Source organism: Octodon degus, unplaced genomic scaffold (assembly GCF_000260255.1).
Source record: "Octodon degus isolate 3935 unplaced genomic scaffold, OctDeg1.0 scaffold00038, whole genome shotgun sequence".
Taxonomy (NCBI): domain Eukaryota; kingdom Metazoa; phylum Chordata; class Mammalia; order Rodentia; family Octodontidae; genus Octodon; species Octodon degus.
Window position 1 is genome coordinate 4,121,271 of NW_004524614.1, and position 11,884 is coordinate 4,133,154.

At 35.4% G+C, this 11,884-nt stretch overlaps 1 protein-coding gene across 1 annotated transcript in view; it reads right to left on the reverse strand.

Annotated features, from left to right (window-relative positions):
- Nucleotides 1-9,937, reverse strand: part of Usp12 (ubiquitin specific peptidase 12) — a 45,793-nt gene extending 35,856 nt beyond the window's left edge. Inside the window, exons 1-3 of the mRNA XM_023715104.1 lie at nucleotides 9,853-9,937; nucleotides 7,324-7,406; nucleotides 1,955-2,184 (exon numbers count right to left, since the gene is read on the reverse strand). Of these exons, the coding sequence (XP_023570872.1) occupies nucleotides 1,955-2,167 (213 nt within the window). The 5' untranslated portion in view covers nucleotides 2,168-2,184; nucleotides 7,324-7,406; nucleotides 9,853-9,937. The remainder of the gene's footprint in view (nucleotides 1-1,954; nucleotides 2,185-7,323; nucleotides 7,407-9,852) is intronic.
- Between the last annotated feature and the right edge of the window lie 1,947 nt (nucleotides 9,938-11,884).

The window sequence follows — 11,884 nt, forward strand, 5'->3', positions numbered from 1 at the left end:
GATGAAACCCTTGGTAATATCCACATTGGAAAAAATAAAAAGTGAAAGAATATCCAAGGAAATAGCCTGAGAGGGAACCCTCATAGAATAGATAACATCAGAAGGAGGCACTACAGACAACTGGTCTTCACTACCCTTAAGATCAGAGACTTCTGTCTTAAACTCTACTACCCTCTACTCATCTTCTACCTTGCATATTTGGTACTTAAATGCTTGTGCAATACTGAACCAAAAAACAATGTGTATATATATACCCTAGAGATGATGTCCTATATTCCATCCCTCCAATTTAGAGACATGTATGTGGTGATTTACTGAATCTGACATTATAATGCTTAGGTTCTGAGGAAATACTCTCAAATCATGCTTAATTCTTGGGAAACCATCCACAAACACATAATACATGTCACATGACTTAGTGAAGAACGTACAGAATACAATGTCCATTCCTTACAAGTCACAATAAATATTTAAGCACTCTGAATGAAGATGGCTTATATTTCTTTCTCCTTCAAAAACATTGCATCTTTATATATGTTTTGATTTAAATGCCTCCCCAAAATCTTATGTTTTCAGATACACAGCTTTTGGAAGATAACTGGACTGTGTGACCCTCATCAGTGGATTAACCTACTGCAAATTCATAGCTGAATGTGCTTTTAGGAGTGAGGCTTGACTACAGATAGGTCACTGGGGCCAATACCTGAAAAGCAGATTCTCATCCCCAGCTCCTCCTTTGTTCCTCTCTCTGCCATGTGATTAATGTGGTTAATAGCTGTTCTCCATCGTATTAATCTATGATGCCATTTCTGCCTTGCAGCCAGCCAACCATGGACTGAACTCTTAAATAAACTGTGAGCCAAGATAAACCTCTGCTCCTTTTGGTTTAGGTGTCAGGTATTTTGTTCCAGTGATGGCAAAATAACTAATAGAACCCCCTTATCCTTAGGCTACAACACTGACTTCAGAAGAACTTGGTACAACATTTCACAGGCCTCCAAGGAAAGCCCTAAATCTACCTTGCCTGTCTCACCTACTTCTGCATTTCTGAACATGCCAAGCAAATTCAACTATTAGAGGACTCAATTATACACATTTGACTTTTTCTAACACAAGTCAAGCTCTACTATAATAAACATCAAGAGACTCCAAAATTCCCTGATTATACCTTCAATGGCACTATTACTATAATAGACAAAATATCTCGTAAGAGCTTAGAATTCAATTTATAGTTATATTTTCTTCTACTTTTAAAACTTAATTCCAGACATCAAACATTGTGAAGTCATTACTGCAATTAACTGATGGTTGGGGGGCAATAAAAAAACCTCACACCAAGGATATCCTTCCTCTAACATAAGAACATCTTCATAAGCACAGCTGATGCACTCAAGCACTCAATTAAAACTTCTTCACTTGCAATGGATTAATCCACTTATGTATTTACTATACCTTTTATCATCTCCCTGTAAAGGAAAAGTATACTGTACAGCACATACTATATTATGCAGCCTCATACATCTCATGTGTATGTGAATTGACCTATATTATCTAGTTTTGTTTAAGTACACTCTACAATTTCCACAATGATGAAATCACCTAGGTTGCTCTTTTCACAATGTGTCCTTATTAGGAGACACATAACTATATCCCTGACCTATAATTTTCCTGCAGGTTTACCTTAGATACAATATTTCCACAACATGGATCCTATGACTTCCTAGCCTAAAATAAAATTAAATAATTCAAGCTACAGTAAATATCTATTATCTCAGGTAGTCACTGTCAATTAGCAGATTACATAAAGATTCCTTTCAAATGAAAAATGCATCTTTAACATTTACATTATACCTAAGACTTTTAACTTTTAAATTCATCTCCCACACTCTCATCTGTAAGAACCAGTAAGATAATAAATTAAATCTTTTCCATATAACATTTATGATATACTTACAGTTTCACAAGTAAGACATCTGGTTTCATTAGTTAATGTTCCCTGAAAAATCTCATGAACCCACGTTGGGTCTGGTGTGCTGTTGTTATTTTCATTATCAATGTTACCATTAGGTAGGCGACCATTTTGTTTTTCTTGCTTTTTTTCTTCTTGCAAAATATCAGCAATTGTATTTAGTAGGTAATTTAAGAATTCATGGGCATCTTGTTGCATATAGTTATCAAAAAGCTCTGAAAATAAAAAAGAAATATTAGAGTATTATTTCAGAATTAAAACTTCATAAAAGACAGTTTTAAAAATGAATACCTAGTATTTTATCAGAACTAAAACTACAATTGTTGGAACTAGTTGTAATGTACAAGAAACATAACTTTCACATCTGAAAGTTATGATTGAACCGAAAGAAAATAAAGTTAAGATGAATGAAAATCTTGAAACAATAGTGATGTATAAAAATATGATTAAACCTATCACACGTTTACTGGACACTAGACAAAAAGCAATTACTTTTTATTAGCTCATCTAACCTGTTTTTCCAAAAGTACCCCAACAAAGCAAGTTTCAAAGCAGAAGCTATTCAACCACTTGACAAAATCATGCTAATTGTTTAAGAACTGATTTATTAAAAGTAAATTCCTGCACACACATTCTAGAGTCTCACTTAGTAGGTATGTGGTGAGGGCTCAGAAATGGGCTTTCCAATACCCAGCTAGGTGGCTCTGCTGTCAGTCAAGTTCTCCTGTGGTATCAGGAACTATCTCCAGTCCCCTCCAACTGTCAGATTTTTAAAACCCCAAGAATGTTTGTATAGGAAGCACTACAAAGACAAAGAAAAGATGGGGACGGGGCAGTGCTAACTACATCATGTGCTGGACTTCATGTATCACAGTACAGCAAGGCCTCAGAGGAATATCTCATTTGAATCTTTTAATAACCAGGTGATACGCTATGAACCTTATTTTACAACAAGAAAACAAGAACAGAGTGGGTAGAGTCATATTATAAGGAAAAGCAAAGAACCAGGTCCAAACTAGCCTGCCTAATTACACCAGGTAACATAGAAAATAATGGCTAGAATGAGCCTGCTAAACAAGAACATCTCCATGTTGTTCAATAAACTAGACTGAGAAAAATGACCTATTTAGGAAAGTTTATTTTTAGATCTTCAATACACAATTAATAAATTCAAGAGACTACAATTTACATGTTTTAAATGAATGATACAAATTTAGAAGAGGAAAAACCTAAAGCAAAAAAATTAAAATTATACTTCAGAAGAGCTATAGGTATGACTACAAAAGTTTAAGTTCTGTTCATTAGAAATCATTCTAAAGATTACAGAAAAAAGAGCAATGAAACATGGAAATTATTAACAACTTTAATAATATAAAAAGTATTTTCTCATACAAAAGCAGACAAAAGACTTGAAAGCACCAGCTTATTAAAAAAAAACCAAAAGCCATTAAGATGTTCAACTTTATACTAATAAAAAAGGTTTGCACTGTCTATAAAGATATCATCTTCCTTTGCAAAGTCATAAAAATAAAATGACAAGAAAGTATATTCTAAATAAATACATATTTTGATCTTGATTAAAAAACCAATTAGGCTGGGGGCAGAGGACAACAACTGTAACTCCAGCTACTCAGGAGGTGAAGACAGGAAGTTCAGATTCCAAGTCATAATATCTCAAAACAAAAAAAAAAAAAAAGAACGGGGGCCAAGCAAAACTTAATGGTAGGGAACTTTCTTAACATATGCAAGGCCCCAGGCTCAATTCCCAATGGGAGAAGAGGGAGTACTACCTCTAAAAGCTGCAGGTGGGGCCAGGGATTTGGCTCAGTAGAACAAGCGCCTGCCTGGCAAGCGCAAGGTCCTGAGTTTAATCCTTGGTACCGATAATAAATAAATAAATAGCTGCAGTGGTTGGGGCTAAACTATAATGACTGGTTTTATGGTTCTACCTTGAAATACATAATATATAAATATATGTGTATATGTTATTTCTATATATATATATCAATATCAATATAGATATATAATTTGTGTCTATGTCACAAGCAATTTACTTAACGTTCCTGAGGTAAAATTGCTCATCTAAAGACCAGGGCTAAGAGTAATATCTGCTTCAAAAGCTGATTATGAAAATTAAAAGTGGTTGGTGCACTTCGAATGCTCAAAGAACATCAGCATTGCTATCATTGTTATTAAAGCCAAATACAAAACCCAGAAAGGAAAAATCACATAAAACTTAAGAACTTCTATATAGCAAAGACCACATAAATGAAGACAAATAACAAACTAAAGGAACAAATCTGGACATTCATGTTCCAAGTATGTAGTCTCACTATCCAGAATATATTTTAAAATTCTGAGGGGCCGGCCAGATAGCTCAGTGGATTAAAGTGCCTGCTAAGGCAGACACAGGGACTAGGGTTAGATCCCCAGTGTGCTGTGCCAGCCCCGCCCCTGAGGCGCACTGAGATGGTGAATGAGACTGGGCATGGTGGTGTGTGCCTGTAATTCCAGCACTTGGGAGGCTGAAAACAGGAGGATCACTGTGAGTCCAATCTAGTGAGACCCTGTATACCCTGTACTAAAACATAAAAATAAAATAAAATTTTGTTATTAAACTAAAAGAACACCAAACAAAACCTGGCAAAGGAAAATAAGCAGCAATTCAGAGTAGAAATAGAAATGTACAAAGGCTGGTCAAATAGCTCAGCAAACTAAAGTGCCTGCTTAGGCACAGCACAGTGGCTGGGGTTCAATTCCCAGCCTGCCAATGCCAGCCCTCCCCTGGGGGCATGCTGAAATGGCGATTGAGACTGGGCATGGTGATGCACACCTGTAATCCCAGTGCTTGGGAGGCTGAAAACAGGAGAACCACTATGAGTCTAACCTACATAGTGAGACCCTATAGACCTATGTACTAAATACACAGAAAAAAAGAAATGTACAAATAATAAATGGCAAAAAACAAGATTAAAAAACTAAAATTATGTTAAAGTATTTTATTTCCATCACTTTAACAAAACAAAAAAACGACTTTGTATCTAGTACTGGCTTACCTATGAAAACAAGCATTCTTAACCACTGTTTCTGGGGCTGAGACCAGGCACAACACTCTTGCTTTAAAGTGTAATTTTAGCAACATCTTTAACAGAATGCAACCTAGTTCTCTTAGAGAGAAAAGCCAGGTAAATATACATGTCCTGAAGCAATCTAGATATGACTGCTCATTAATAAATACCAGCAAGAGTCTTAAGTATTTATTAACATAATGGTTTATTCAAATCATGCTATAATTTTGTTACAAAACACTAGGCAATACTGTAGTTTAAAAGGAAGCACTTACACATAAATGACAGTATAGCAAACTTTCCCAGATACTAAGCAAGGCAAAGATGCTGAACATGTATAAATGTATCCCACTTAGCAACAATAAGTCACAACCAAAACACTCCACAAAATTGTAACTATAGCTTTCTACCTGGACATACATATATTTAAATGCACTGATAAAAATTTAGTTAGACAGTTTGAAGGAATTAGCCTTAAACTCCCCAGCATATTTAAGATTAATAAAAGCCATGAATTCCAAGAACTTCTACATTAGCCACATCTAGCTCAACTTTGACAGCTATGACCACTGTTCTTTTGTCCATAAGGAATAGCAGATTCAGTCAAATGCTCTTCCCCTGAGCTACACCCTCTCCTAGGAATAGCAGATTGAAAGCAATGCCATTCTTTCCCATTCTTTGCACTGCCAGAAGTTCCCCCACTACCTATAAACCTGATGTGACCTATAACTCTGCAAATGCTACCTATAAACCTGATGTGACCTATAACTCTGTTGTTGGTGCAGGCTAACTTATACTTCAAGCCCTCATATGGCTTCACCGTTGTAAAAGTCTCTAGACCAAAGGTGAGATAAAGGAAGTCCATCATCTTTAAACTTTCCTATCAACACAATAATCCCCCATCCCTCAAAATAATGAACACCCCTCAACCCCAGTCTATCTTCTATTACTCTCATTTACCTATGGTATCATGTTTTCTCCCTTATCATTTGGATTTCCTTTATTCCCAACCCTTTAGGCTGCTTATTCTAACTATCTGTATTGGGTCCTACACAAATTCTCCATTTCTTCAATCTTTTAGCATTTTTTAGTTTCCAGCTGCTATGTCTAACTCACTACACTTTCAATTGCATACCAAAATTTCCCTGCAGTCAAAAAACCACACTAGATCTAGCTACACAGTGACCCTTTAGCCTCCTGTCCCTGAGAGCATTTGTCAACTCCACCCCCCAACTCATGCAGTGTGCACCTGATTTATGGACCACCTTGATGCCTACATTAATCTGACACTTACATTTCTATGCAGCTTCATAAGTGTAGCTGATGTACTTAAAAACCAAACACCTTACCTTTTGCTCACTAACATAAGGGCCAGAAGGTTACAATGCTACAATTAGCAATGTGTGTGTTTTGTGTGTGTGCATGCGCGTGCACGCGTGTGTGTTAAGAATAGTAGTAACAAACTGGAAAAGTCATGAAAGAAGGTAAACAGTAGGATAAAGGGAAAAGACTAGAAAAAGACTTTTATAAGCATTTCTGGGGCCCAAGGTAGAATTGGAGATGATTTTTTTTTTTTTTTTTTTTTTTTTTTTTTTGCGGAAATGGGGATTGAACTCAGGCCCTTGCACTTACCAGGGAAGCACTTATTCTACTGAGTTAGGAGATGAATAATTCACTAAAGTAAATAAGCAACATGCTGGCTCATGGCCACAAACTCAAATAGTCTAATTTTTCCCCATTAAGAAAATTATTTCCACACCCATGGTTTTCAAAATAGATGGTCTTAAACAATATTTTGTTTTTAGGTATTCTTTTACCAAAAAACAATGATTTCATATTCACAGAAATACCTCAAATGATTCCAATCTCTGAAAAGACTATGTTGAAATGTTACAATACCTGTATGCAGGTATTAATAGCTTTAAAATCATCAATCAGAAAAATACAAATATCAAAACAAATGAGATACTTCAGAGGAATCTCTGCAAACTATATCATATTTTTTCTTTTTTCTTTTTGAGGCAGGGTGTTGCTATGTAGTTTAGGCTGGCCTTGAACTCATTATATAACCCAAGGGGACCCTGAACTCATGGCGATCCTCCTGCCTCAGCCTCCCCAGTGCTAGAATTACACGTGTGCTACTACACTTGGCATAACTTTTTTAAATACTGGCTGTTTTATGGTTGGCTTTATAATCTGAACAACATAATGGGAAAACTGATTTGGTAAATTAAGCAAATTCATTCATTCATTCATTCATTCAAGAAATATTTAGTAAGCACCTACTATGTGCCAGGAACTGGATTATGTCCTGGGAATACAATGGTGAGCAAAAACAAATGGGTTCCCTCCGTCATGGAACTGACAGTCTAGTAGGAGAGACAGACAATTTCATTATTAAATAAATGTATGATTATAAATTATAGTCCTGATTTAGCTGCAACATTAATGTAAAAAATGATTAAGTCATTTAAAAATAAATTATGTTTTCTTCTGAAATAGCTACATACTCTAGCTTTCATTACATAAAATACCTTTTACGCTAATCTGAAAAAAGAAAAAACTGAATACACAGAACTTACTTACTCAAATCTATTAGAGTTCATTTGAGAATAAGACTAACGATGTACCTGATTTTGCATCTCTCCACAATACCAGAAGAGCACTGTTCCATATGTGCAGGTTCCTTAAGAACTCCAACCCTTTTCATCTCATCACTGCTGTATCCCTAGACTCACAACAATACTTGCGATGTATTAGCTGTGCTAGACATTTTCTGAATGAATGAATGAATGAACGAACACTAGGGGTTGAAATAGCTAAAATGATATGAAAAAGTAGCTCTAGCCCAAAACAAACTATATATATATATATAAATTTATATATATATAAATATATATATATATAAATTCAGTGAATTGGAGCACACAGCTACAGATGCCAGTTGATGTGACTTCAAGCCCACTTTAAATGATCCTAAATTGTCCAGCTGACAGTTCTAACTAAAACAATGAACCCACCAACCTGTTTCATTTTTTCGAAAATTACAAGAACAAGCATACAGGAAGTCATCTACACAGAGGACGCTGATTCTCACTGGTATAGCCTCTGGCTCGTCTTCCTATCTTTGTTCCCACTGGTTCCTTCAGAGGGATCTTCTCCAGATATAAACTGGGACACATGACCCACCTGCTCAGAGCACTCCAAGTGCTCTCCTTGGTTTTCAAAATATAACCCAAGCTCTAGGATCCTGGCCTTTCTAATTTCTTCTTCATTGTACTCCAATTCCATGCTAACTTTTCAGTCATCTTTCAAGTAATCAGGACAACTGAACTTTCTGCTCTTTCTGCTTAACATTTTAACCTAAGATCTTCAAATGGAATATTTCTCACTTCAAATCTTTATTGTTACCTTATCAGAGTTTCCCCAACTACTTACTCATTCCTGGCCACTCCCTCTTATCATCCCCGCTTCCTTTTCCTTCCCACCAATGACAGCTTATGTTCCATAACTGCTGATAGGTTTCTTTTCCATTAAACCCTCAGATTCCTGAAGGCTTTCTTTCTAATCCTCAGTGCTTGGGTGGTGCACAACACACAAGACAGTAAGAGATATCATCAGCCAATGTTCAGCCCAACCTCAAAGATGCCTTAACTATGGAGCTGGCACTGTCGTACCATTTTCAGGAACACAGAATAGCAGTCCTCCTCGACTATGTAACATGAGTTAAGACTTTAAAAACAAAAACTGATTAATGAATAGAAATTAAAATTGGTTCTTTCCAAAAGATATCAAAATGATCATTAATGTACAGCAATAGTGGTTAAAGCAATATGGAGCTAATATCTTTTAGGAATAAAACAAAGTTTTAACAGTATGGAAGGAAATTGATTCAAAGTGTGGAAGGAAACCATCAACCAGTGAAAGTCAGTGGAAATATTAACATGTTTTACAGATTTAAAACGAAGAAAACATAAGGAGAGCTAGGCAATGGATAATATATTAAGTCTTTGATTTGTATGCATATTTTTATAATCTCTGGAGATAAATTCAAAAGCCCCAAATCTATTAATATATTTCAAAAGATATTTACAAATGCCAGCAGCATCAAATAACCAAAATGATTTTCAATTATTCTGCAATTGAGAAAAAGAAAAGAAAGCTTATGAGATGATGACTTGAAATAAATGTTCTTCTGGAAGAAGTCTTACTAAAAAGAATTGCTCAAAGAAATTGTACAGCTTGTTCAATAACTATATTTTTATAAGAGAAGAGAATTAAAACACATTTATTCTAAGCCAGAAGATCTCAGTACTTATTCTGTCTCTTTTCACTCCTTGGTATGATGTGAGACAAGTCTTAAGCTTCTATGTTGGTAGCCCCTCCATTCTCCTGGTTTAAGTAGTAAAAATAATTTGATCTACATCTAAGATTATTGAGAGGATCAAATGAGTTACCATACAAAAGCATTATGCAGGCAACAAGCCATAATCCTATTGGGGGTTGCAGGGGAGAAACCATTCTTGAGATAGAAAAGCCAAGCAGACAACAGAGATTACAATTTCTCATTTCCTGACATATTTTACCTTTGTGTAATACATTAAACACTAATTACATCTTCATATTATTAACTGTAAAACTATCTCATCCACTAAACTATTATACCTCCTTGAGGACAGGAATATCACTTTTGCTCCCTCAGTGGCTAACACATTCTAAGGTATAAAGATTATATTCAATAAAGGCTTGAATCATGGTATGCTATATGTAACCTATCTATGATTGTCAGTAATGCAGGAAAAGTAAAAGAATTACCATTTTCTTTCCGTAATCTCGTGATGAACTTCTTAGGTGGTATTACTCCGACCTTTTTCTTCTGAGTGGCTATGCTGTGGAAGAGATCTGCTAAGCACGTAAGAAGGTTTTCCTTCTTCCTAGGCTGACTCTTATATGCTAGAACTTTTTCCCGAAATGGACGACAAAAATAAAGTGCTTGAAGAACTGAATTGCAGTAGCAGGTATTCCCAAACTGAAACAGAAGAAAAATGGGTTTTGTTATATTTGGGGTAATACATTTAAGAGGAAGCATTTTCACATGTACAATAGTACCTTGGTTTGTGAATTTATTTCTTCCCAAGATTTTGGACAAAAACTGAATTGGACCAGAACCCAATTATTAAGGTTGCAAAGTGAAGTACTACAGTACAGTTCAAGAAAACAGAGAACAAAAGGAATGCATGATTCATGTAAATTAAAAAGTATCTGAAGGCACAGCAGTACTATTTGCAAAGTAGCCATTTTAACATTAAATGGATGCTCTGGCAGGAGTTTTGGGTTAAAACAGAAGGAAAATATATTCACTGAATAAACATATTAGTTAAAGCGTAAGACTCTAGTTATTTCTGTTTTTAAATTTTCATTGTTGTTACAATACTAGTTACATGACTTTTTTTTTTTTTTGGGTGGTACCAGGGAGCAAACTCAGGACCTTGTGCTTGCCAGGCAAGCAATTATTCCACCAAGCTATCTCCCCGGCCCTGGTTACATAATTATAATTCTTTTAAAATCTCTATTGCTGTACATTGAAATACCAGGTCTCATCATTCCTGACACATCACACAACAACCAACCACAAGCAAATCCTGAACTAGGCTCCATCTCCTACTTCTGGTCATGTGGCCTAAAGTATGTTGCTACATCTAACTGAACATAATTTTCTCCTCAAATCTCACCTCACAGAGTAAAGGACACACAGTTCAATAAGTAATTATTGTCTTCCTTTCCCCTTCCCACCAAGAGACACTGACTCCAAAGTCAATCAGTGAGAACTAGGGAAGACCATGAAACTTTAAAAAAGGAACAAGGATAAATCTCATATTAGTTCTATAAGATGAGATTCACATGCATTAAGTAAAAGGGGCTGCCATGGGCTGAGATACAGTTTAATGGTAAAAGCTGCCTAACATACTCAAGATTTTAGAGTTCCATGCCAGCACAAGGAATGGAAAGGGAAGGGAACAGGGAATGAAAGAAAAGGTAAGGAAGAGGGGGGGGAAGGACTAGGTAAATATTTAAGGATGAATATTATATCGATATCTACAGACCACTTGCTTATATTTTTAAAAAATGAGAAGGATAAAGTACAAGTTAATAAAAATGGCTATTTATAGAAGAGGGTAAAAAAAGAGGGATAAAAGTTAGACCCCTTTCAATGTGCAGTGCAAAAGAACAGCACAATTTATTTTATTTTTTATTTTTATTTTTAATAACAAAGCTCGCTCTCTCGCTCTCTCTCGCTCTCTCTCTCTCTCTCTCTCTCTCTCTCTCTCTCTCTCTCTCTCTCTCTCAGAGCCAGGGATTGAGCTCAGGACTACAATTTAAAAAGTTTCTTTGTGTCCCTATTTTAAAAGTAAAGAATAAAAAGGTATTAAACAAACAAAAACAAAACTTTAAAGTTTCTTGAAAGCAAGTGCTAATACCCAACCATATGTCAAATCTTGGTTTGAAAATCTATAATATATGTTCTGTTGTATGTTGCCCTGTTTCTTTCTTTTTTTCTGATTTTTGTTCTTGCTTTGCTTTTACTTTTCAAAATAAAATTAAATCAAATGCAAAAATAAAACTAAGGAAGCAAACCAGAGGTTAAACAGGAGGTTAACAAATTCAAGCCTAATCTGGGCAACTTAACAAAACTCTGTTTCAAAAGTAAAAGTGCTGAATGTAGCTTAGTGTGAAAAATTCAATCCTTAACATGTGGGGCAGTGAAGGGCAGTTAGGGAAAAAACTCCAAAAGCTAAAAAACAAAACAAAACAAACAAACAAAAATAAATAAATAAATGAAACCAAA